Source organism: Engraulis encrasicolus, chromosome 9 (assembly GCF_034702125.1).
Source record: "Engraulis encrasicolus isolate BLACKSEA-1 chromosome 9, IST_EnEncr_1.0, whole genome shotgun sequence".
Taxonomy (NCBI): Eukaryota; Metazoa; Chordata; class Actinopteri; order Clupeiformes; family Engraulidae; genus Engraulis; species Engraulis encrasicolus.
Window position 1 is genome coordinate 54,909,208 of NC_085865.1, and position 27,612 is coordinate 54,936,819.

The following is a 27,612-nucleotide window of genomic DNA, read 5'->3' on the forward strand; positions in this document are numbered from 1 at the left end:
CACTGAACTGCCTTTGTGAAGTGCCCTTGAGCAAGGCACCAAACCCCACATTGGTCCAGGGAATGTAACCAATACCCTGTAGAATAATAACTGTAAGTCCCTTTGGATAAGTGTTAATGCCATGTAATGTAATGTATGGCAGAGTAGCCAAATAACAACACAGAGGCAGAAGGATGTTGGAAGAAGCTGCTGTCTCTTTATTTTTTCACCCCAATAAACTGTTACAGCTCTTAAGTTTTTAGTCTAAATGTTGTCCAGCTAGACTATTTGTTGTCCTCCAAATCTGTACAAATTCTGTACAAATCAGTGCTGCTAATATCAATCGTTAAAATAAAACATTTCATTTTGATATTGTATTTGCCTCATTGGTAATATTTCAGTCACTCGATCCTTTACAGAAATACTACAAACCTAAATGTGTGTTACACAATTGAATGTGTAAAACACAATATGAAAAAAAAAGAAAATCACACACACACACATTGCTGACTGGAGATGAATGAGAGATGACCGTGGAGAATTCCAAACAAGATCTATTTCATGATGCTCTATGCATTTTGGCGTGTGTGTGTGTGTGTGTGTGTTAGTGCATGTGTCTCTCGTCACGTGACCCACATCCCTGCAGCTGCAGCGTGATTGGCTCCTCCCCCAGCTGCCCTCTCAGCGTCACCGTGGCGATGAAGTTCTCTGGGTTGCTATGGGAGACGATGACAGTTAGAGGCTGACTGACACATGCACTCTGGAAATTGATATCATAGATGCACACATACTTGGGGGCTATCACTTGGGTGTGAAGCTGAGCTGTAGTGTGTGTGTGTGTAACCTGGGAGTGAAGCTGTGCTCTAGTGTGTGTTTGTGTTACCTGGGAGTGAAGCTGAGCTGTAGGCCTACTTTAGTGTGTGGTGTGTGTGTGTTACCTGGGAGTGAAGCTGTGCTCTTTGTGCTGTGTGTGTGTGTGTGTGTGTGTGTGTGTGTGTGTGTGTGTGTGTGTGTGTGTGTGTTACCTGGGAGTGAAGCTGAGCTCTAGTGTGTGTGTGTTCTCTTCTGGCCGCAGAACTCCACAGTCAGGACTCACTCGGAACACACTGCTGTCACCATCTGTTTCCATGGTAACACAACTCATCACTCAACATCCTACAATTCATATTTAGATTACAGATTATTATTAATGATGGCATTCGAACCTGCAACCCTCTAATCTTAAGACCACCTCTTTAAACATTAGGCCACAGCCCTGCCCCATTTATTGCCATAGTTGCAGAAATCTCAACAATTGGTTTCCATACTGACAGAATCCATTCACCACCTTACAGTCCCACAGCAACAGAACCACTGACCTCTGTATCCCTGAGCTGCTGTATACTCAAAGTCAGAGGTGTCAAAAGTAAAAGGAAAAATAGATAGTCACAGTTTCCTTACAATAAGGTACTGTATCCGAGTAACCGATAGACCTGTGTACTTGTCTTACCATCAACTGACTCTGCGCTGGTTGAATTAAGTTTAGGCTCTTGTTAGGTTTTTAATGTTCTTCAGTAACAACACAGTCTATGGCACTACGTGCAATGGTGTAAATGGTGTAACAGCTATAGAATATCAGGTGCTAGTGTTGTAGTTACACCAGGCATTTACTTTTACTTTTGACACTTCTGCTCAAAGTGCAATCTGGGATTAGTTTCATGAACTTCCCAGGAGCTGTTTACAATGGTCCATCATCTCATTATGGACTACGTTCCCCATAATGCATTAGTTCACCTATGGCTGCGTTCCAGTAGCTGCAGGAGGCTCCTCGGGTGCTGAGTTGTAGTTCCTTGACCTGCGTCTGGCCCACGTAGCAGGTGCCGAAGTTTACAGCGCTGCTGGAGAGCTGCAGCGACGCAACGCTGAGCCAGGCCACTAGGGGCACTGTCTGCACACACGCACACGCACACACACACACACACACACACACACACACACACACACACACACACACACACACACACACACACACACACACACAAACACTTGGTTAGCTTTTACTTTGTGCATTTGTGCTGAGAGTGGAGTGCAGACCTCCGCCAAGGAAGCTGTTTGATAGAACATTGGACTATGTTACACCCGTCTTTCTTCCTTCTTTTTGTGGAGTTAGAAACTGGAATGTCAACATTCGCCCTGTCCCGCAATTCAATTTATGGTCACTAGGGGTGTCTACATTTGTACGCTAGCAATGGTAAAGAATCTTTTAAAAAATCCTGGTCCGGTTCGTGATCCGGATCACCACCAGAATTTAATCACTTGTTCCTTGGGTCATTTCCAACAACTCCACATAGTTCCATTCAAATCCATTCACAAGTTGTTGAGTTGACCAACAGGCAGACATACATACAGTCAAACAAACCAACGCTACCGTAAACATAACCTCCTTGCCGGAGGTAAGAAGTTGTGGTGTTGCAGAAGTGACATGGGAAGTGTGTGTGTGTGCGTGCATGCATTTTCAGTGATGAGTAGATGACAGTGATGACTATTACATGTGTGTGTGTGTGTGTGCGTGCGTGCGTGCATGCGTGCGTGCGTACGTGCGTGTGTGTGTGTGTGTGTGTGTGTTTGTGTGTGTGGGTGTGTGTGTGTTGTGTGTAAGACCTGCTGACTGCTGTTGCTGTACTCCACCACTAGGTGGTGAGTGAAGCGTAGTTTGGACTCTCCTGAGATCCCGCGCTGCACACACACTGAGTCCGGAAGCTCAGAATTGGGCTTCCCCATATAGGCCAATAGGGATGGAGAGCTGTGGAACGCCAACGTCACCTGCCAATCAGAACCCACTGTTAACACTGACCACGCAACAAGGGACTTCTAAACTTGCATGCTGGTCTGGGGTGAGAGGAGAGGAGAAAAGAAGATGAGAGAGGAGAGGAGAAAAGAAGAAGACAGGAGAAAAGAAGAGGAGAGAGGACATGAGAGGAGAGAGAAGAGGAGAGGAGAACAGAGGTCTTCACCTCCAAGCTGGTCTTGGATATGAGGAGAGGAAGAGGAGAGAGGAGAGGAGGGGAGGGTTCCTCACCTGCATGCTGGTCTGGGGTTTGAGTGTGAGCGGTTGGCTCTCGGCGGAGCTGTGGGCGTGGCTATGGGCAGTGGGTGTACGAGAGAGGCGTGGCTAAGGAGAAATGAGGTGAAGAGAAGTATGACATGTTATACTTCATACTGTAATGCATGATGCAAATAACAATGTATTCTTTTATGCTTCTAGGAGAACACAAAACAGAGAGCAGAGGAGAGGAGAGGGGAGAAGAGTAGAGAGGAGAGAAGAGGAGAAGAGAAGGAATGTCTGGTTACCTTGGTGTGTGATTGGATCAATGACTGAGAAGGGGGAGAAGTGGACAAGAGGAGAGGAGAGAAGAGAAGAAGATAGAGGGGAGGAGATGAGAAGATATAAGAGGATAGGAGGAGAGAAGAGAAGAGGATAGAGGAGGGGAGTGGACAAGAGGAAAACAGTTGTTTGGAGGAGAGGACTCTGGTGTTTCTAGTCACCCCAGTGTGTGGGTGGATGACTGAGAAGGGGCGGGACACTGAGGCACAGGAGAGGAGAGGAGACGAGAGGAGGAGAGAAAGCCTGTCTGGTCACCTGGGTGTGCGATTGCACAACAGGACAACAGGAGAGGAGAGGAAAACGTTGGAAAGGAGAGGTGATGAAACAGACTAGTTTGTAGGAGAGCTGTTTCTAGTCACCTGAGTGCCTGGGTGGATAACTGAGAAGGGGGGTGGGATGCTGAGGGAGAGGAGAGGAGAGGAGAGGAGAGGAGAAGATAGGGAAGAGGAGAGAAGAACAGGAGGAGAGTGGAAGAGACCACCTGAGTAGGTGGTAGGACGACTGAAAAGAGGGAAAGTCGAGGAGAAAGAGCATGAAAGAGATTGTCTGGTCACCTGAGTGCGTGGTTGGATGACTGAGAAGGGGGGCGGGACACTGAGGCGGAATGCCAGCGCCATCTGCGAGGTGTTCCTCAGAAGCAGAGAGTGTACCACCAACACTTCTTGCTTCACCCTAACTTCCTGCCCCACAGCTAACTGCAGAGGAGGAGGGTGGGACAATACATCAGAGCTGGCCAATCAGCTGCCACTACCACACAGGAAGTGCGTGTGGCTCTACACATACAGTAGTGCAGCCTGAGTTCTACAGACAACACATGGGGCCTCATTTATAACGGGTGCGTACGCACAAAAGACTGCGCACGCCAAGTTCACCGCAAGGTTTGGTATTTATAGAAAAAGAACTTGGCGGTAAACATGCGCAGCTCCACGCAAAGTTTTACCCATGCGTACGCCCTAAACAAAGGATCAAACGCGGAAAGCGCGACCTCGGGAGGTAGCTGGAAGAACGACCCGAAATTGGTAGGGGAAAAAACGGAGGTCACGTGTCACGATAGCCACTTTAACATTAATCCATTTCGCAACGAAAAACGTGATTGTTATTTGTTTGCTAATGGTGGAAAATAAATAGTAGGCCTGCCTGGCCTATCCATGCATGTTTTGTAAGGAAGTAAGCGACGCTTCGAATTTTACATTTAGGGTACATTACATTTGGAAATACCCTAATCACTCACAGACCTTTCCAGTATATCTGTAGGCTATACTCGTGTGTGCGTTCCGACCACTGACGTGTAGGCTATACTCGTGTGTGCGTTCCGACTCTGCAAGGAATTACGCCAACATTTAAGCCAGGTGCAGAATCATCTGCTCGAGTCCCACGTGCAGCTGCAGGCCTACTAATAGAAAGATAATGGTTGATTTTCTCAGCCATTCGGCATACAGACAAGCATACAGCCAAGTGCCATACTGAGGACAGCTTCGTTTCTGTTGTTGCATGCCATTTCTTTTTCATGCGGTTCGTCAGCAAATGAGCAGAGGTGTGCATTTCTAAGACTGCTGGCTTAATAGACTGATAATGCACGTTTATAATACACACATTAAATAAATACAGACTAGAAAATGCCCATAGATGTCATGCTGTCGGTGGATGTGTCGATCGACAGTTGGGGCGTCGCTTTGAACTGAAAGCAGACAGCTGCGCGCAGTGACCAACGGTAAACCCGTTGCATATGAGGTGCCATGAGACGGCGAATAGATTTTCTACCAGTGAATTTCACATGGGGACATGCCATGTGAGATGTTCCCTTGACGCAGCTATTTTTCCCCTTGTTCACAACTCAATTAGTACATGTCCATGACTTGGTAGGTTCATGTCCATGCCATACTTATTTTATTTATTTTTATTTCTGGTATAGCGTGACTTTTGAGAACATAACCGTCCACATGCTGCAATTCGAGGGATTTTGTTTTTTGTACACTTCCCAAACTTAACTGTTCCACATTGCCCAACGTTCTCTAGGCCTATCTAATAAAACGGTTTGCTCCACATGTGGTAAATAGGCTATCTCGTCTGCTTTCCGCACGCCGTCCACAGATATAAATATTCATTTTGGGCGTTTCACTGAATATTCATAGATAATTATGGGTGTGTCCACAGGTGCGCACATATGCCGCAACTTCAGAGTCAGTTGGGATTTATAAAGGGAAATCGACGTGGAACGTGCGTGCGCCTTGCTTTATAAATCTGAATACTTTCTTGCGCACGCACATCCTGAGTTTCGTGCGTGCGCCATCTTTTGGCGCATTTCTTCCGCAAAGTTTTATAAATGAGGCCCATGGTGATGTACAGTATATGCAGTCAATGTGGAGTTCATATGTAGTTAAGCTCTGTTACTTAAGCCTGTTATTGTTACATGTTACACCTAACTGCAAGTGATATAACCAAGTGAACGCAAAAAAATTGATCCCATCGCATTATTTTCAATAGCACAACTGAATTAGCAATTTGCGCTTATATGTGACTTTTTCAGTTCTTTTTTTACGCTGTCTGTTTAGCGTCACATTGACGTTGAATGCTGATGGATTTGCGTCTAGCATGCTTAATGCAAAAAAGGCAGAATCAATGGATTCAATGTGGACAAAAACTATTCAGCTATTCAAACCAACCGTGTCTTCAGAGTCCTCCTGCACCAAGTCACTAGCTACGGCATGGAACTCTAACGCACCCCCCTCCTCATCCATCTGCACTTGGAGACTACACACACACACACAGACACACACACACACACACACACACACACACATAGGGGAAGAGTATTATTATTATACAGTTACATAGTTAATTACATAGTAATTACAAAGTTAAAGTGTAGTATTACACAGTAATTTCATAGTTAATGTGTGTAGTATGTTTTCTTGCAACAACAGTGTCGGTGAGACAGAATCTCTGAGTAATCGCTACAATATGTAGTAAATAGAGTATAAGCTTATACAGTAACAAGAGCCTCTTATATGGTCTAACTACAAATGCACTCAGAGAGTGCAGACCTCTGCCGAGGAAGATATCATAGAACATTTGACTATGTTACACCTTCCTTTGTTTTGTGGAATATCAAAATTCACCCTATCTCACAGTGGTGAAGAATCTTTTTTTTTTAATCCTGGATGCAGATCGTGATTCGGATCACCACCAAAATGAAATCACTTGTTCCTTTTGTCATTTCCATCAATTCCACACAATTTCATCCAAAATGAATGCATAACTTCTTGAGTTATCCTGCTGACAGACAAACCAATGCGACCAAAAACATAACCTCCTTGGCAAAGCTAATAATTATATATGGGCAATGTAATTAGTAGTGAAATAATAAAGTCATGCTGTAATGGTCTCTGAGTAACATAGCGAGTTGTATGGCTAATATATTACTGATCTGTGTAATTAAAGTGTAATTTTGTAATAGTCTGCCTGACTGATAGCCAATAAATTATATATGTGCGTAATGTATGATTAAGTAATAATGTCTGAGTGCATAAGTAGTGTAGGTGATGCGCGCACATCCAGTAAAACAGGTGCTGGATCAAACAAATGTGCGTAAAGGAAGAAAGGAAATCCGCACACTGTTACTGCTCACCGATTTATTGAACACAACGTTTCGACCTCAGGCGGTCTTCGTCAGGTGTATAGGTTGACGAAGACCGCCTGAGGTCGAAACGTTGTGTTCAATAAATCGGTGAGCAGCAACAGTGTGCGGATGTTCTCTGAGTGACTTGTATGTTGTATGTGTGTAATGTAATAAAGTAATATTTTACTGGTCTCTGCCTGACCTGGCTGATTGTGTGGTTAATATATTACATATGTGTGTGTAATGTAATAAAGTAATATTTTACTGGTCTCTGCCTGACCTGGCTGGTCGTACGGCGGCATGCAACTCCAGCCTCAGTGGCTCCACCTGGTGGCCCTGCTGACGAAACACCTTCCCTGGAACACCTAACGCTACCTGTGGAACAGGTACAGACACATTACACAGTTAGACACACACATGCACACAACTCCCCTAGCACACCTGTGTGTGTGTGTGTGTGTGTGTGTGTGTGTGTGTGTGTGTGTGTGTGTGTGTGTGTGTGTGTGTGTGTGTGTGTGAGCATGTCTCTACCTTGGAGTCGAGGCTCATGAACCCAAGAGCGAATCCGTCGCAGGTGCCTTCGTGGGTGGGCGTGGCCCCAGAGAGGGTGAGGGGTGTGAAGGACACGTGCATACTGCTGCTGCCCCCTGCAGGAACCACCTGCAATTACAACACACACCACTACTCACTATACAGCCAAACCAATATATCACACCTGCAAATACAACACACACTACTCACTACTACACACCTGCAACTACAACACACACTACTCACTACTATACACCTGCAACTACAACTCACACTACTCACTACTATACACCTGCAACAACAACACACACTACTCACTACTACACACCTGCAAATACAACACACACTACTCACTACTACACACCTGCAACTACAACACACACTACTCACTACTCGTGTTTGTGTTCAACTTCAAATACACTGTCTTAGCACCACCCATGCCATGATGGCGAGTTCTTGCTAACGTGGTATGCAGTCAACGATCGACAAAAAATGGACTCGAATGGGACTACTATCTGCTGAAAAGTGATGGGTTGTTAAGTACATACTATCTGCCAATGAGTGATGCAGTATGGGTAGTGTAGTTGTCAGATGAGATGACCCAGCTACAGTATCGCCATAGTGTTTTTGTTTGTTTTGGGCACCTTGAAGTTGCAGAGAAATTGTATTGGGCACCTTGAGCATGTATTGCTGTGAAATCTGCACGTGTGTTTGTTTTTGTTTGCCAACGTGATTTGCTGTGCTGTCACCCTGCATGTGTGTTTGTTTACATTTGGGGGGGGAGGCGACTAGGAGCTGCTGCAGGTGATTCTCATGACATGAACAATTACCACACCTCCTGATCATCCAATCCACGGAACCACCACCGGACATAAAAATAGAACAGAGACTTACCTGAACCGTCAAATCCCGGGAACCGACCGCTGGCTTCCTCGTCTGAGCTGTGGACCTCGCCACCCGACCGACGTGGACTTCTGGGCCCCGCTGCTGATCCCCCTTGGCTGCACCGATTATTATACAACGCACGCAACCGAACACCGGACCGAACGCGACGCCGAGGCCGAGGGGAATCCAGAGGAGGACCTGTCTGAGTCGGGAGTGTTCTGAGTCCACGCCGCGGAGCCTCCCCATATGGCAATCAACAGCTTTAGCACAGGAAAGTACCAGTTCCAAACGCTGTGTGTTTATGCTTGAAGTTGTTTCTTGCACGTACGTGACCTGTTGCTAATTCCTGGTCTGTCATTCTGCCGAGGTCCAGCGGTTTCCGGGAGTCCCCGTGACGTCACTCGCTCCGTCCGCAAGCCACGCACCTGAAGGGAACCCCCGCGTCAACCACGCCCCTTTCTCGCCACAGGAAAGACTTAACTGGCCGTGCGCGGTGACTGTGACTTTCTGAGACTCCTTTTCTAATACCCTTTTGATTTTGAGTTATTACTGGTGAAGATTGTATTTATTTTGTGGACGTTGCCATCTGAACTAACCTATTTATTCTGTGACATTAGTATGTAGTATTGTGTGCATTTTACTATTTATACTGAAGTTTGCCGTGAGTAGTTTAGTGTTCTGGTTTGCCTATTTACTATTTTTGCTGTGTTGACTAACTCTGCATGGGGTGTAGATTGTGTATAAAATTGTTATTTATTTATTTATTGCATTTGGAATTTTTGTGAAACATTCAAGGTGCCCAATTTTCTATGTCCGTTTTTAGTCTTGTAACTTTAATAAACTTTTGATATATTTTTAAACCTTTGTTTGACTCGTGCTCCTGGGACTATAATAATGAGTTCGCCGCCTTCTGACACTTCAAATAATGGCGTAGTCCGGCAGGGTCCCACTGGCACGGGTCAACAGAGTGGTAGTAATCAGGGAAATGTTGGGGGTAATGTTCCGCCTATGTCCCCACTGATGATGCCTTGGTTTTTCAGCGTGCCATGGGTGCCAAAGTTTGCTGGGGAGCGACAGAAGTTCCGAGAATGGGAAACTCAGACGAGAGCCATGCTACGGGCGCAACCACTGAGTAACCAACAGCAAGTGGACTTCGTCCTGAGTGCACTGGATGGGGATGCCAGAAGAGAAGCAGCTCTCCTGTCAGATGTGGACCGGGTGGATGGTGAAACAGTCATTAAGGCCCTTGAGAAAGTATTTGGGGACTCTGCCTCCAATGCCCAGCGACGAATTGCTTTTTACAAATGCAGACAAAAGGAAGAGGAGACTGCCAGTGCATTTGGCCTACGACTACGAGAGAGTCATGCCCGGTGGCGCGCTACAGACCAAGACGCTGGCCGAGATGAAGACGCACTACTACGCGACCAATTTGTGCTAGGCCTGCGGGCTGGACCTACCCGGCAAGAACTACAGCGGCTGCTACGACGAGACGAAACCCTCACTTTCAAGGTGGCTTTAAAGGAGGCCCGAGCGCTGGAGAAAGAGCTGGATGCTGGTTCGACAGAAGCCCATGTCCAGGCAGTGAGCAGCAAGTTTGTAGCACCACCCCCAAGGGCTGGGCGCCAATCTGACCTGGAAGAACTGAGAGAAAGCCTGAAGACTGAACTTCGAGACGAGCTAGCAACACAGTTGAAGACCATGAGCGCCCAGATAGTGGAGGAACTGCGGGCTCAACCACGCCACAGTACACCACCAACCACTCCACCTACTGCGCCCGGGATGCAGCACAATCCCCCAGCTGCACCAGGTGGCCGAGCAGGCCCGTCAGCAAGGCCACACCAATGGGATGCCCATGGCCGTCCAGGCCCATCAACTAGGCCGTACCAATGGGATGCCCAAAGCCGTCCAGGCCCATCAGCTAGGCCGTACCAATGGGATGCCCAAGGCCGTCCAATATGCTTGGACTGTGGAGAGGCCGGCCACGTGCAACGTCACTGCCCCAAACGCCGCCAACGCCAGGGTTTTTAGTAAACCCCGTCACGGGGGAAGGCGTGACGGGGGTGAAGGAGTCTGATGGTGACACAGTGTCCAAGCCCAATCTCGTCGGTAGGTGCCCAGGAGTGGAGGTGGAAGTTAATGGCAAGACGATCCAATGTCTCTTAGATACAGGCTCCCAAGTAACACTCTTCAGCGAGAGCCTGTTCAAGACTCGACTCCAAGACCTGGCTGTCAATACCATCGACAAACCCAGCTGGCTGACTCTGAAGGCTGCTAATGGACTCCAGATCCCCTACATCGGCTATGCCATCTTGGATTTTAAGGTAGGAGGAGTACATATTCCAAATAAAGGTGCAATAATTGTGAATGATGAGTGTTTAGGCAGTGACCGGGCAGTATTGGGCATGAATGTGATAACCGAATGCTGGAAGGAACTGATGGAGGGGGTCCACCCGGGGGTTGTTGCTTTCCGTGCTTCGGTTGCCCCTGAAGCAGGTAGCCTCTGGGAGAAGGCCTTCGCGGTATGTAGACAAGTACAACAGAGGGCGCCAACATCCTTAGACAGTGGGGTAGTGAAACTAACCAGACAGCCCTCTGTGATTATACCCCCACAGACCGAGATGATGTTGTGGTGTCAGGTGAGCAACGGCACACCAAAGTCTAACTGCGCCATGCTAATCGAGCCACTGACAGAGGAGGAGTTCAGCTGGAGAGCAGCCCACACCCTGGCCGAAGTGCAAGACGGACGGGTACCAGTACGGATCTGCAACCCGAATCCATTCCCGGTGGAGGTCCCCCAGCGTCGGCCGCTCGCTACCGCCACCCCCGTAGGGCCAGAGGATATCGCAGGACACAGAGATCTCGTTCTTACCCCAGGCAGCCCTGGTGTAGTGGAAGTGGGTGTCAGTACCGTCCAGGCCAGCCCCCCAGCCATAACCTCGCTCATGGAAGATCAGGGGATGGCTCTGACCCCGGACCAACGCCAGCGGCTACACCAACTCCTGCAAAAATGGGAGGACATCTTTGCCCAACATGATGAAGATTTCGGACGGACCAGCGCAGTGAAACATCAGATCCCCACGGGTACGGCGCCCCCGAGTCGTGAACGCTACCGACCTGTGCCACCGACGCTGTATTCAGAACTCAAGAGCCTGCTGAAGAACATGCTGGAAGGCGGGGTCATCAGGGAGAGCTCCAGCCCATGGGCAGCGCCGATTGTGCTGGTCAAGAAGAAGGACGGGTCGTGGCGCTTTTGTGCAGACTACCGGAAGCTCAATGCAGTCACCCACAAGGATGCATATCCCCTCCCCCGCATCGAGGAGTCGCTGACCAGCCTGAAGGGTGCCCAGTGGTACTCTACCCTGGATCTGGCCAGTGGCTACTGGCAGGTGGAGGTGGACGAGCGCGACCGGGAGAAGACCGCATTCGCAACTCCTATGGGACTGTATGAATTTGAGCGCATGCCATTCGGCCTCTGCAATGCACCTGCAACTTTCCAAAGGCTTATGCAGCGCTGCCTAGGAGAATTCCTGAATGAGTCCTTATTAATATACCTTGATGATGTCGTGGTATACTCGTCCAGTTTCGACCAACACCTCCAGGACCTGGACCAAGTCTTCCAGCGGCTGCATAGTCATGGGCTGAAGTTGCAACCACGGAAATGCAAGCTGTTCCAGAGTCAAGTCTCTTACCTGGGCCATGTCGTGAGCTCGGAGGGAGTTGCCACAGACCCTGGGAAGATCGCAGTTATCCAGTCTTGGGCAGCGCCACAAAATGTCCGCCAGGTTAGGTCATTTCTGGGCCTGGTAGGATACTATCGTCGCTACATCCCGGGCTTCGCGAAGATTGCTGCACCGCTCCATGGTCTCCTCCAGGGTACGGCAACAGCTTCCAAGACCGCGCCCATCCAATGGACCCCAGCATGTGAACAAGCCTTCCAGACACTGAAGGCTGCTTTGACATCCCCACCGATCTTGGCATATGCTGACTTCCAGTTGCCTTTCCGGCTGTATACTGACGCCAGCCTGGATGGCCTTGGTGCGGTATTGGCCCAGGTCCAAGACGGCAAGGAACGAGTTATCGCATATGCCAGTCGGAGCCTCCACCCAGCGGAGAAAAATGACCAGAACTACAGCTCCTTCAAGCTCGAGCTGTTGGCCCTTAAATGGGCAATGACTGAGAAGTTTAAGGAGTACCTGTGGGGTATGGAGGTAGAAGTCTTCACAGACAACAACCCCTTAGTACACCTGCAGACAGCCAAGCTCGGAGCTGTTGAACAACGATGGGCCGCTCAAATGGCCAACTTCAGCTATACCATCCGGTATCGACCAGGAGCTTCCAATCGGAATGCGGATGTCTTGTCCAGAATTCAAGGGGAGCGAGTTGACGCAGCCACCCGGGTGGTGGAGGCCGAGCCGGGTGAGACGGAGACTACCAGTGGGCCGCCACATTGGCATTCTATCCAGAAGGATGATCCCGACCTGGCCCAGCTGATGTCGTGGAAAGAAAAGGGAGGCGCCCCATCCCCTGCACAGGCCGCACAAACTAGCTTGGACCTCCAACAGCTCTTGAAGGACTGGGACAAGATTTCCCTGACCCAGGGGGTCCTACGGAGGGAAGACCGGACTGGGCTAGATGTTGAGCCCTGTAGCCAGATTCTTGTCCCAAAGACTTCTGCCAAGGCTTTGTGGCAGGAGTACCATGAGAGAGGGGGGCACCCAAGTGCGGAAAGGACCTTTGCCATCCTCCAGAGGCGCTACTTCTGGTCAGGGATGAGACGTGACTCGGCCGCTTGGGCAGATGCCTGCCCACACTGTATCCTGTACAAAGCAGGGCCTGAAGCGAGGGCACCTTTGGTGCCAATAGAGACCTCCTACCCTTTTCAGATGGTTGGCATTGACTTCCTGTCGCTGGGCCGCCCAGGAGATACTTACCCTTATTTGCTAGTAATGACTGACCTGTTCTCAAAGTTTGCCATCGTAGTCCCCACCAAGGACCAGACAGCCGCAACCACTGCAAAGGCAGTATGGGAGAGCTTGTTCCAGGTCTATGGGAGCCCAGAACACATCTTGTCCGATCGAGGTGCTGCCTTTGAGTCTGAACTCTTCCAACAGCTCTGCTCCCTCTACGGCTGCCGGAAGAAAAGGACAACTGCATACCACCCGCAAGGTAATGGCGCCTGTGAGCGGTTTAATCAGACCCTTCTTAAACTCCTGGGAACATTGGCTGAAGAGACCCATATGCATTGGCCTAGCAGGTTACCTTCCCTAATACAAGCCTACAACAATACGCCCCACAGCACCACTGGCCTAACACCCTACTATGTAGTATTCGGCAGGCATGCCCGACTCCCCATCGACTGGATACATGAAGCTGGGCCATCCACTGACCAACAAACACTCAACGGCTGGGTGCGCTCCCATCACCAAGTGCTATGCCAGACCTGGCAGGCTGTCCAGCAGCACACCCAGCAGAGGCAGCAGGGGGACAAAAGCCGCCGGGACCGACGGGCCCATGCCACAGAACTACAGGTGGGTGAGCGAGTTCTCCTCCGTCACTTCCGTCGCCGAGCATTTGGGAAGCTCGCCCCACGGTGGCAACGAACTCCATACGTTGTGGTTTCGCGTCTGCGGCCTGGGCACCCCGTCTACTTGATAAGACCAGAAGGTGAGGAAGGTCCTGTGCGTACAGCCCATAGAAATAACCTGCGTGTATGCCCCTTATCCTTCCCTCAGGATGACCGTGATGACCAAGGGCCTGCGGCAGTTGCACCTAATCAGGCGCAGGCGGGTGAACAATGGAACAACATCGGGTACCGACCCCTGGTGTTCTGGAGAAGACCCCTCGACCCAGAGGGGACAGGCCCAACCACGCAAGCCCCGGCAGCACTCGCACAACCCAGTAGCATACCGGCGCCAGCCCCACAGGCCAGCAGCCCAACACAGGATGCGAGGCCGAGCCAAACAGCCCGTGAGGAAACCCAGGAAGCCCCCGATGTGACCGAGGAACCAGCCGAAGCTCCAGAACCCCGTCGCTCCCAGCGTAGCACACAGGGCCTAAGGCCGCTGAGGTACCAGGCAGACACTTAGTCGGGACGACTACCATTAAAGTGGGGGGGTAAATGTCAGATGAGATGACCCAGCTACAGTATCGCCATAGTGTTTTTGTTTGTTTTGGGCACCTTGAAGTTGCAGAGAAATTGTATTGGGCACCTTGAGCATGTATTGCTGTGAAATCTGCACGTGTGTTTGTTTTTGTTTGCCAACGTGATTTGCTGTGCTGTCACCCTGCATGTGTGTTTGTTTACATTTGGGGGGGAGGCGACTAGGAGCTGCTGCAGGTGATTCTCATGACATGAACAATTACCACACCTCCTGATCATCCAATCCACGGAACCACCACCGGACATAAAAATAGAACAGAGACTTACCTGAACCGTCAAATCCCGGGAACCGACCGCTGGCTTCCTCGTCTGAGCTGTGGACCTCGCCACCCGACCGACGTGGACTTCTGGGCCCCGCTGCTGATCCCCCTTGGCTGCACCGATTATTATACAACGCACGCAACCGAACACCGGACCGAACGCGACGCCGAGGCCGAGGGGAATCCAGAGGAGGACCTGTCTGAGTCGGGAGTGTTCTGAGTCCACGCCGCGGAGCCTCCCCATATGGCAATCAACAGCTTTAGCACAGGAAAGTACCAGTTCCAAACGCTGTGTGTTTATGCTTGAAGTTGTTTCTTGCACGTACGTGACCTGTTGCTAATTCCTGGTCTGTCATTCTGCCGAGGTCCAGCGGTTTCCGGGAGTCCCCGTGACGTCACTCGCTCCGTCCGCAAGCCACGCACCTGAAGGGAACCCCCGCGTCAACCACGCCCCTTTCTCGCCACAGGAAAGACTTAACTGGCCGTGCGCGGTGACTGTGACTTTCTGAGACTCCTTTTCTAATACCCTTTTGATTTTGAGTTATTACTGGTGAAGATTGTATTTATTTTGTGGACGTTGCCATCTGAACTAACCTATTTATTCTGTGACATTAGTATGTAGTATTGTGTGCATTTTACTATTTATACTGAAGTTTGCCGTGAGTAGTTTAGTGTTCTGGTTTGCCTATTTACTATTTTTGCTGTGTTGACTAACTCTGCATGGGGTGTAGATTGTGTATAAAATTGTTATTTATTTATTTATTGCATTTGGAATTTTTGTGAAACATTCAAGGTGCCCAATTTTCTATGTCCGTTTTTAGTCTTGTAACTTTAATAAACTTTTGATATATTTTTAAACCTTTGTTTGACTCGTGCTCCTGGGACTATAATAATGAGTTCGCCGCCTTCTGACATAGTCTACATACTATTTGCCGAGAAGTGATGCAGTGTGGGTAGTGTAGTCTACATACAATCTGCTGAGGAGTGATGCAGTATGGGTAGTCGGATGGGGTCCCCTCATGAGGTCTGATGAGAACGCTGATGAGGTTCCTCTGAGGAGCTGAGGGGTCCATGGACTTCATCATCTCCTCCTCTTCCTCCTCTGGTCTCTCCTCGTCCCCCTGTCAAACATACACAATTCAATCACAGGACATCACAGGTTTTTAGCCGTAGTTTATTTGCCCATTGTTCTTCAAAGGTGCACTGTGTAATATTTTTAGTAGTTAATTTCCAGATTTCATGCTGTCAATTCACAAATTTTACCTTTTCATGATTATTTACCACCACCATCAAATTCTAAGTATTCATTATGACTTTTCACTTTTCATTCATGAAAAGGGGATCTTCTCCATGGTCCACCATTTTGAATTTCCAGAAATGTTACGCTAGCTTCGAGTGTTCCAGCAAACCCCATCTCTGCCATAGGTTTGTGTTGCTAGGTTATGTGTACTAATTCTACAAATTTGGCCGTGCTGCTTTTACAAGGTATATACAGCAATCTAGAAGTCAATTTACTACCATTTAATACCCTTTTTCTCTACCTTTTAGATTTTTCTTTACAACCAGCACGACATTCCGATTCCAGTATTAACAAGACATCTTTTGTAATTTCTACCTTCTAAACATTACATTACACTTTCGTGTTTTGCAAAAAGACGCCCGAAAGGGAGCAGTGCGATTCCAGAGTGCTGTTTAAAAGTCTGCTATGAACTAGGTCAGGTGGCTACTGTTGTGCGAATCACTGGTGTTTTGAAAAACTGTGATAAACAGTGAATAAACAAAGATTTTTAAAATCAAAATGGTGCAACTAAAAAAAATAATACCTCGTTTTTCAAAAATTAATACTTTTTGAGCAAATTTACGACTTTTAATGCCATTAAATGTTGAATTTTTAATGTATCACCTTTTAATACTTTTTAAAACCCTGCATACACCCTGCTTTATCCTGACACAAGTTACCATTTTAGGTCAAGTAATTACACAGACCCTTGAAATTGTGTGCTCAGAGTCCCCAAAGATACTGAGATACAAAGATACAAAGATGAATGGGGCCATATTTGACCACATATGGTCAGTTACTCCGCCATTTTTGACGGTGGAAGTTCCCGCGGTATCCTATGGCAGCACAAAAACTCTTTTCTATCTACGGCTCTGGGTGGACGTAGAGGAACTGACCTTTGTTGAGGTGGAGGGGGTGGTGCACTCCGAGCTGACGGTGTGGCTGCCACTCAGGGATGTACGGGGCGTGTCGCCATGGCTACGGCCCCAGGGTGGGCGTGGCGTGTCAGCAGAGGACGTGTCCTGTTGCCATAGCACCTGGTTGCCGTCGGCGTCCTTGAGGGGAAACGCTTCCCCGTACGCCACCAGCATGTCCACCAGCTTGCGGTCACTACGGACACGGTTATACGGCTCCCAGTCCAGACGGATGTCTACAAGGAAAAGGGGAAAATTATTTATTTATTGAATGAGTGAATGAATGAACTAGAAGCACTCAGAGAGTCCAAACCTCCGCCAAGGTCATGGGGTTACACCATCATTTTTTTTCATTTCAAGTCTTTCTTTTGGTCTTGAACACATACTGTATGACACAAAAGACACATACTGTATGACAGGTGAGACATTCCGTATTTAGAGACGTTGCATATTTAAGACACTGACAGACACTTAATTTCATATAAAAATAGTAAGGACTATTAGTCATAACTGAATGAATAAATATATTAAATAGAATGTAAAATGTAAAAAATAGTAAGGTATCTCTTGAGCAGGCCAAATTATGTCTATGTGTATGAACTATCCTGAGAGACAGTGGTTGAGGTGGTCACACGCTCCAGAGTCCAAATAACCCCTGATTCTCTTAATGAAGAGACAAAATGTAATGTCAAGTGAGGATGTCTCACCCTAAAGGACTGTCCACACCGAGCGGAATTTCCGCGCGGATTTTCGCTGCGAAATTCGCAAAATTAACAAACAAATGTATTCTAATTACTCTGTGCACACCGAAAAGCGAAAATCCGCAGCGGAGAAAAAATAACAAATCTGTCTGTTTTGACGGCGGATTTCGCAAGCGAAAAACGGGGTTTGGCCAATCAGACACTGACTTGACAGTGACATCAGCTCCAGCGCAGTTCTATAACTGAGCTCGAACTGGCGAATGATGGTGGGGTAGCGCGGAAGGACTGTTTGCATAGACTAACTGCAAAAATAACCGTTAAGAAATAATTTCAAAACTTGTTGCGTGCAAAGGAGTCCAACGGATGTCTTACGCTTTCTGATAGGCTACATTACACTACTTCCAAGCGAGATTAAATTGTCTAAACACTTCACGAGGTGGTGAAAAGGACTGCTGTGTGATCTGTGTCGGGCACTTGCGCATGTGGGTCTGTCCGAGAGGCAGCGCAGATCTCGAAAGCAGGAGCACAACTTGTGCGGTCGTGGACCCCGTAGCGAGAGTAGGCTACCACCACGGACCTCTTGTAACCACTTAGGATATTTCATATCTAATGAACATTTCAGGTATCATCCGTGTAGCCGACGCGCGCATTTGCATCGTGGAGAAGGCCTATTGAAAGTAGCTGGTCAATACAATGACAAGCACGAAGAAAGGCTTCGCGTTATATTTCCACAGCGAACGTAGGCTATAAATAACACTAATGAAATAGGCTATGTCTCTCATCGGTTGAGACAGCAGCGCAAGTCAAAGGAGAGGGAGAGATAGAAGGTGTGTGTGTGTGCGCGCGCGCGCTTGTGTGTGCACGCTGATAGTCCCAGCTTAAACTTAACTGATTAAAAACAGTAGTTCTGAGGAGTTGTAAGCATTTTCATAGCACACTCTACAGAATATTCCCATTTAGATGCTTCATTAGCCTACTAGTCACATATAGCCTACACTGTGCCACTGCGCAACTTCGCTGGTAAGCTGGGAGTTTCACGTGCAGTGACTGTGGCGTCATCAAATAACAGCAGAATATGGGATAGGCTTACTAGTTAGGCCTATATGGAGAAGGAAGTCCCGCCAGCAATGTAGGCTATGGGGCGACCATGTTTGCAAACTTTGTTAGAAGTAGGCTATAGATAGTGGTGTAATGTTACTTGTAGTCATGAGCGCCAGTCACTGCGCCGTTAACTGTCCTTGGGGACTTGTATGCTCTCCAAAATATTCCAGAGGTTACCTTTTGTCGGAAGTGCAGTTACGCACGACCGCAGTAACTTCTGGCTTCGGTGGAAACGGTTGTAACTAGGGCATTTACTCTATGCACCCATGTAAACAACTGACATGGTAGCCTTGAGCCACGGCTGGAGCATCTATGCTCTCTACAAAATACCCTATGAGACAGCTCGCGCGTCTTCTCAGCGCTCCACGTGAAAACGACTGTAGCCACCCCCCCCCCCCCCCCCCTTCCCCCCCCCCCCCTCCTCACCCCCCCCCCCCCTCATTTATCCTCCACCTGTTCTTCCTCGGGCTTCTGTTTCATGAAAACCCAAACGTGTCCACTCATCAGTGCTCCATCCGCTAGGAGGGAGTATGTGTGCGTGTGTGCATAAAACAGATAGAACAATAAAACATTAGCCTACACCTGGTCACACATAGGCTAGTTTTTTTTAATGGGCTATCTATTTCTCGGGGCGCGCAACGGCTTTCTGTTGCGCAAGATGACATGTTCGTTGTCGCATCGGTTTATTTTAACTTATGTAGCAGCCTAAACACGACTCTTTGTGACTTAATGTATGCAAATACAACCCCTATAGCCTACACACGATTTCTATATGAATAAAAAACATAATTTTGCCAATAATTTAGAGACCCCTTCAACATTTCCCAACTCATATTTTCGGGGGATCAGGGGGTCGAATGGTTGAGACGACAGCAAGCCATTCCTTCTCTGTATGAAGAGGAATGCAACGGAATGTGCAGACATATGACCACGTTGGTCAGCACGGCTTGAAAGGATTCTGCCTACATTAAACATCATGGATAGGCCTAACTGGCTTTGTTGCACTACAGATTTCTTGTTGACTTGTTGAGTGGGGAGTTAGGCAGCGAGCAGACTTAAAGTGCATTTCCTTCAGATCCGTCTCCGAAAGGGCAAAACCGAAGTTGTGCTTAACATTTCAGCCTATTATTCCAGAATTGTTGACTTTTTTGCTGCAAGTAAATGATAATAAGGGCGTCATGGATGTTGAATTTGGCATTTGCCTTCAGGCTCACGTGTCTCGGCATCCTTAACAGGTACAGGCCATTGACGGTGCAATAAAGCATCAGACAATATCATCATTGCTCGCTTTATCTTCAGAAGTGGCCCTTCGCATTCACGCAGACGGACAATCGCGGAAACAGAGCGAAATAGAACGCGGAAAACTGAAAAATCGCTCCGCAAATGTTTTTCGCCGGTGTGGACGTTTGTTTCGCTTTCCGCAATATTCGCATTTTCGCTTTCCGCTTTTGCTGAAATCCGCTTTCCTCGCCTGTGTGGACAGCCCTTAAGGACTGTCCACACCGAGCGGAATTTCCGCGCGGATATTCGCAGCGAAAGTCGCAAAATTAACAAACAAATGTATTCTAATTACTTTGTGCACACCGAAAAGCGAAAATCCGCAGCGGAGAAAAAATAACAAATCTGTCTGTTTTGACGGCGGATTTCGCAAGCGAAAAACGGGGTTTGGCCAATCAGACACTGACTTGACAGTGACATCAGCTCCAGCGCAGTTCTCAAACTGAGCTCGAACTGGCGAATGATGGTGGGGGAGCGCGGAAGGACTGTTTGCATAGACTAACTGCAAAAATAACCGTTAAGAAATAATTTCAAAACTTGTTGCGTGCAAAGGAGTCCAACGGATGTCTTACGCTTTCTGATAGGCTACATTACACTAATTCCAAGCGAGATTAAATTGTCTAAACACTTCACGAGGTGGTGAAAAGGACTGCTGTGTGATCTGTGTCGGGCACTTGCGCGTGTGGGTCTGTCCGAGAGCGCAGATCTCGAAAGCAGGAGCACAACCTGTGCGGTCGTGGACCCCGTAGCGAGAGTAGGCTACCACCACGGACCTCTTGTAACCACTTAGGATATTTCATATCTAATGAACATTTCAGGTATCATCCGTGTAGCCGACGCGCACATTTGCATCGTGGAGAAGGCCTATTGAAAGTAGCTGGTCAATACAATGACAAGCACGAAGAAAGGCTTCGCGTTATCTTTCCACAGCGAACGTACACAGTAAATTTGCCAGTGTTAATTTTGCAGTGTTAAGGCTTATTAACACTATTGGAGTAATTCCAACACCAAATGGAGTGAGATGCTCTCCAGTGTCAGTGACAAATTAAGTTGTTAAATTGTGTGGAGTTAGAAGTACTCCAGAGAGCCCCCGCCTCCTCGAGGTGATGGAGTTTGTCTGCCCAACTTTGTTTATACTGTGTTGTTCAGAGCATAAGCAATGATGACTGTCCACCCGATTAAATCATATACGTCTACATATTAGTAACATTATTTCCTCCAGATTTAATCATGTACACAATCTTTTTTTTATTTATTCCATTTCATTCATTTAACTCAACTTGGTTGGGTTGATCTAAGGTTTGGCTGTGCACACAACATCACACAAAAGATGTGTTGAGTGAAAGAAATAACTTGAGATCATGTTACACCTTTGCCGGTAACAAGCAGGCCCCTCACAACCAATCTGTCCATCAGCGCCTGGCCAAACCTAATTACTTAGGGCTGGTATATCATGACTCAATTGCTTGCACCTGAAAAACTCCTAATCAATCTGGTCACATGGTACTCTTGAGCCTGTATATAAACCTGGACTGTCACAGTGCTTTAAATATTTGCCTGCCTGCCTGCTGGCTGGTCAGCATGGCACAGCATAGCGCTTGTTTACCTGCTTTGCAAGCAAGCTAAAGGTGCTTTTGGCTTATGGAATTTGTGAGCTACATCTTGTGTCTTGCTTTGTGAGCTAGTCAGTAACAGCACATGTTACATTGTTTGCTCCATTGTGCACTTGATGTTTGCAAGCAAGCTAAAGGCGCTTTTGGCTTATGGCATTTGTTAGCTACATCTTGTGCCTTGCTTTGTGAGCTAGTCAGTAACAGCACATGTTACTTTGCTTGCTCCACTGTGCACTTGATGTAGATGGTATGGTTATATTTTAAACTTCATTAAGGAAAACATTTGGTATTAATCCCCACTAGATTGTGTTCATACATGCTCAGCTGATATTTCTTTCACATTGTGGTGCAGTGCAGCATAGACTAATCTATTAAACATAGACATTTTACATTTTTTCAACAACTTTAAACATTATCTTAAGAGAGCAGTGTGGCAAACTGATGCCAGGCGCAGGGTGTTTCAGTCATGGTGGAGGATGGGAGGTGCTTAATTACCATGATCAGGGTACCTCAACTATGGTGAGAGATAGTGGGGCAGGACCAAAACACATTCACAATAATAAACAAGGTTGGGGGAACATCAGGAGCATGTCTAAGGAACCAAATATGCAACCAACAAGATTAAGGGAACCATATGGGAATGGCAAGGGAACAAACATGACATGAACAGGAATAACGTGACAGTGAGAGAACAATAAGGGAATGGAATGGGAACTACACATAGGCCTATAACATTTTAGGAACGAACATTAAACTTTCCTGCCAACCAAGTGAGAACGGAAAAATAACCAAACATGACTCTGGGGACGTACCCAGAACTAAACTGGAACCAAGGGCTTGTGTTCCAGGAACCTTCTTAGAACTAAAAATTGTTAGTAGGGTGCTCCCCGAAACTGCTTTACTCTTTATAGTGTTAGCTTAACACTATAAATCTAACACCAGTGTTTAACACTGATCTGGAGCAGGACCAAATAGACACTAGAACAGTGTTAATTTTAACTCTTTAAGTGTTATTTTAACACTACACAATTTACTGTGTAGGCTATAAATAACACTAATGAAATAGGCTATTATGTCTCTCATCGGTTGAGACAGCAGCTCAAAGGAGAGGGAGAGAAAGAAGGGTGTGTGTGTGTGTGTGTGTGTGTGTGTGTGTGTGTGTGTGTGTGTGTGTGTGTGTGTGTGTGCGTGCGCCTACAGAATATTCCCATTTAGATGCTTCATTAGCCTACTAGTCACATATAGCCTACACTGTGCCGCTGCGCAATTTCGCTGGTAAACTGGGAGTTTCACGTGCAGTGACTTTGGCGTCACAATAACAGCAGAATATGGGAAGGAAGGAAGGAAGTCCCGCCAGCAATGTAGGCTATGGGGCGACCATGTTTGCAAACTTTGTTAGAAGTATGCTATAGATAGTGGTGTAATTTTACTTGCAGTCATGAGCGCCAACCACTGCGCCGTTAACTGTCCTTGGGGACTTTTGTATGCTCTCCAAAATATTCCAGAGGTTACCTTTTGTCGGAAGTGCAGTTACGCACGACCGCAGTAACTTCTGGCTTCGGTGGAAACGGTTGTAACTGGGCATTTACTCGATGCACCCATGTAAACAATTGACATGGTAGCCTTGAGCCACAGCTAGAACATATATGCTCTCTACAAAATACCCCATGAGACAGCTCGCGCGTCTTCTCAGCGCTCCACGTGAAAACGACTGTGTAGCCATTTCCCCCCTCATTTATCCTCCACCTGTTCTTCCTCGGGCTCCTGCATGAAAACCCAAACGTGTCCACTGTCCACTTATCAGTGCTCCATCCGCTAGGAGGGAGTATGTGTGCGTGTGTGCATAAAACAGATAGAACAATGAAACATTACACCTGGCCACACATAATTTTTTTAATGGGCTATCTATTTCTCGGTGCGCGCAACGGCTTTCTGTTGCGCAAGATGACTTGTTCGTTGTCACATCGGTTTATTTTAACTTATGTAGCCTAAACACGACACTTTGTGACTCAAGGTATGCAAATACAACCCCTAGGGCCTATACACACGATTTCTATATGAATAAAAAAATAATTTTGCCAATAATTTAGAGACCCCTTCAACATTTCCCAAATCATATTTTCGGGGGATCAGGGGGTCGAAAACTGGTTGAGACGACAGCAAGCCATTCCTTCTCTGTATGAAGATGAATGCAACGGAATGTGCAGACAGCATATGACCACGTTGGTCAGCACGGCTTGAAAGGATTCTGCCTACATTAAACATCATGGATAGGCCTAACTGGCTTTGTTGCACTACAGATTTCTTGTTGACTTGTTGAGTGGGGAGTTTGGCAGCGAGCAGACTTAAAATGCATTTCCTTCAGATATGTCTCCACAAGGGCAAAACCGAAGTTGTGCTTAACATTTCAGCCTATTATTCCAGAATTGTTGACTTTTTTTGCTGCAAATAAATGAGAATAAGGGCGTCATGGATGTTGAATTTGGCATTTGCCTTCAGGCTCACGTGTCTCGGCATCCTTAACAGTTACAGGCCATTGAGGGTGCAATGAAGCATCAGACAATATCATCATTGGCTCGCTTTATCTTCAGAAGTGGCCCTTTGCATTCACGCAGACGGACAATCGCGGAAACAGAGCGAAATAGAACGCGGAAAACTGAAAAATCGCTCCGCAAATGTTTTTCGCCGGTGTGGACGTTTTTTTCGCTTTCCGCAATATTCGCATTTTCGCTTTCCGCTTTCTCGCAAATCGCTTTCCTTGCCTGTGTGGACAGCCCTTAAGGGCTGGCATAGATGCCTTACCATATGGGCTGGTGTTGTTCAGGCGTAGTGAACGTGAGATGGTGTCTCCACCCGACACGTGGCTTCCAAACCTGCGGGACAGACATACAGTAGTGTTGCCTTATCAGTCTAGTAAACAACTCAGACCAACAAGTAGCCCAGCAACACATTGTATACTGGGTGTAAACCTGCTTTCCGTACTGGGTCTGTCATGCTAACTGTATAACCAAAGATTCTCTAGCTTCTCCCTTTCCATTCTCTCTGCGATATAACTTGCTTACTGTTGGATACTTATCGTATAACCTGCTTTGGGTACTGATCCCACTAACTGTACAATGACTCTATGGTTCTGTGTTTGCCTGCCATATGATGGGTCGTTGGTTCTGGTTGTGCATCTGCTTACAATATGATACAGTCCCGTTCTGATTACCGTATGATGGGTCCCTGGTTCTGGTCATCCTGCTTGGGTCCGGACATCTGGAAGTAGAGGGGGCATCCTGTCACCACCATTTGCAGCGGGATTCGGGTCGGTTCCAGGTCACGCACCTACAGAACAGTGGGGACCAGAGAGAAGAGAAGACGTGTCACATGCTGAGCTGAGCTCCCCTAACCTGACCATCTGGCTCTTTCGCACCAGCTGAGGAATGTCTGGGGATCGTCTAAACTGCCACGCAAAATCAAAATCAGGATTTTTCACTTCATGGTGAAGCATATACCAGTACCTTTGTATGGCGCAGATACCTGGAGGACAACAGCCAACACCATGAATACAATGCAGATCTTCATCAATACCTGCCTCAGGTTTATAAGAGTATTTTGGCTAAATCCCATCAAAAATCTGGAGTTGTGTCACCAAACAGGACAACAGCCTGTAAAAGTAGAGATCCTCCAAGGAAAATGGAAGTGGGCTGGCCATAGCCTTCTCAAACCTGCAACTAACACAGCAAGACAGGTCCTCTTCTGCAACCCTCTAAGGGGGGAAGGAGGAGGGGCAAGCCAAGAAACAACTGGCATTGTGACAAAGATTCAGATGTGAAGAGGTCTGGCTATACTTGGGGACAACTTGATGGCCCAGCATTGTGATGACGGGAGAGAAACTTGTTTATGGCCTTTGCCGAAAGTTGGGCAGCAGGTGTAAGTAAGTAATGAAAGGAGGGAAAAGAGACGAGAGGCAGAGCAAAAGAGGGGGAGAGAGAGCGAGGGAGTAAAAGGAAGAGAGAAGGACACGCTGAGATCTCCTACAGTGGAGACCAGAGAGATGAGATAATACAGCTGAGCTACTTCTGCATAGGTTAGCAAAGTGTAATGATGCTAACGGCTAACCGTGAATTTGAGCTGGTCTGTTTGTAGTGTCATGTCATGTTAGCATCACCTTGCATATGAGCAGGTCTGTGTAGTGTCCCCACATGTTGGTGTGTGCAGTGACGTTGAGGGTGACGGCTTCGTGGGGTCCGAGGGTGCCACAGCTGGGCTGGATGTGGAACGCAGCTCCCCTCCCATGGCTCAGCAGGCTCTTCACAAAGTCTACAACACACACACACACACACACACACACACACACACACACACACACACACACACACACACACACACACACACACACACACACACACACACACACACACACACACACATAAGGTAGTGTAATGCAAAGTTAAGTAATGTGATGGGATGCAGTGTAATGTAATGTAAAGAAAAGTGATGTGATGTAATGCAATGTCGTGTAATGAAGTGTAATGAAATGCAGTGTAATGTAATGTCTGTACCTTCCTGGGCCTTTTCCTTTAGTTTCTTAGCTTGAATATGAGTCAGGGGCCTCTTCACGTAAGAACTCCTGAAACACATAGCAGTAATGGGAGGGTAGCCACATTTAGCAAAAAGACTTTCATTAAGTAAATCACACAGGGGCAGTTAAGCGTTTCCTCAGAAGTGCTGTTTTGCCTTTTTAAAATATCATGAATTTTGTGTGACTCTCTACCTGGACTCCGCCTCCTCTGAGCTTTGGGCAGGAGGTCGGCCAATGAAGTACTCCGCCTCCACAGTGAAAGGGGCTGGAATAGTCGTGTGATTGGTCATCACTAGCTGTCGTGTGATGGGCTTCCCCTGCAGCACCTCATCTCCAAAGTCCAGCACCAGTGGTTGGTCACCACTAGGGGTGCTAACAACACAGAGGAACATTAGGGTCCACACAGGACCACAAACCACGAGAGCACAGAAAGACTGGCAGGAAGACAGACAGACAGACACATGGTGTAAGCACGCAGACAAATGAACACACGCATTACCTGTCCCCAGGCAGGGTGTAGGAGACAGAGAGAGAGAGACAGACCGACAGACAGATTACATGTCCCCAGGTAGGGTTTAGGAGACAGACAGACAGACAGACAGACAGACAGGAAGGAAGACAGATTACCTATCCCCAGGTAGGGTTTAGGAGACAGATAGACAGGTGGGTAGATTACCTGTCCCCAGGTAGAGTGTAGGAGACGCTGAGGGTCCTAGCTCTGCCATAGAAGCCCAACACCACAGGGTGAGCCATGCCCACCACATCACACGGGGCCAGCACCTCTGATAACTCCTCCTGAAACACACACACACACACACACACACACACACACACACACACACACACACACACACACACACACACACACACACACACACACACACACACACACACACACACACACACACACTCCAACATGACAGGGAGATACTTGTGTCAGTGTCTGAGGGCTGTAACTGTGAGGAGATACTCGCCTGTGTGTGTGTGTGTGTGTGTGTGTGTGTGTGTGTGTGTGTGTGTGTGTGTGTGTGTGTGTGTGTGTGTGTGTGTGTGTGTGTGTGTGTGTGTGTGTGTGTGTGTGTGTGTGTTGTCTGTGTGTGTGTCTGTATGAGTGAGTGAGGGCTGTGATTAGGTCATACTTGCCTCAGTGTGTGCTGTGAAGCTGACGCTGATGTCTTTCTGCTCGTGTGCAGCCAGAGATCCTGAACTTGGAGTGAAGACCACCGAACACAGAGAGCCCTGCCTACCACGCAGCTGAAGAGATAACATTATTACAATACATCACATTACATTCAGTGGTGTAGTGGGGATTTTTAAAATTTTCAACTTATCATGTCAAACCCGCCAACTGTCCTTACTCT

The 27,612-nt window shown here is 47.6% G+C and overlaps 1 protein-coding gene across 1 annotated transcript in view; it reads right to left on the minus strand.

Annotated features, from left to right (window-relative positions):
- Positions 1-174: 174 nt before the first annotated feature.
- dlec1 (DLEC1 cilia and flagella associated protein) overlaps positions 175-27,612 on the minus strand; it is a 54,176-nt gene continuing 26,738 nt past the window's right edge. The window contains exons 20-37 of the mRNA XM_063206354.1: positions 27,395-27,505; positions 26,928-27,046; positions 26,444-26,623; positions 26,232-26,299; positions 25,838-25,989; positions 24,896-25,011; positions 24,487-24,557; positions 16,974-17,227; positions 15,770-15,919; positions 7,494-7,622; positions 7,243-7,337; positions 6,007-6,094; positions 3,898-4,038; positions 3,038-3,130; positions 2,620-2,781; positions 1,753-1,906; positions 1,005-1,098; positions 175-695 (exon numbers count right to left, since the gene is read on the minus strand). Of these exons, the coding sequence (XP_063062424.1) occupies positions 584-695; positions 1,005-1,098; positions 1,753-1,906; positions 2,620-2,781; positions 3,038-3,130; positions 3,898-4,038; positions 6,007-6,094; positions 7,243-7,337; positions 7,494-7,622; positions 15,770-15,919; positions 16,974-17,227; positions 24,487-24,557; positions 24,896-25,011; positions 25,838-25,989; positions 26,232-26,299; positions 26,444-26,623; positions 26,928-27,046; positions 27,395-27,505 (2,289 nt within the window). The 3' untranslated portion in view covers positions 175-583. The remainder of the gene's footprint in view (positions 696-1,004; positions 1,099-1,752; positions 1,907-2,619; positions 2,782-3,037; positions 3,131-3,897; positions 4,039-6,006; positions 6,095-7,242; positions 7,338-7,493; positions 7,623-15,769; positions 15,920-16,973; positions 17,228-24,486; positions 24,558-24,895; positions 25,012-25,837; positions 25,990-26,231; positions 26,300-26,443; positions 26,624-26,927; positions 27,047-27,394; positions 27,506-27,612) is intronic.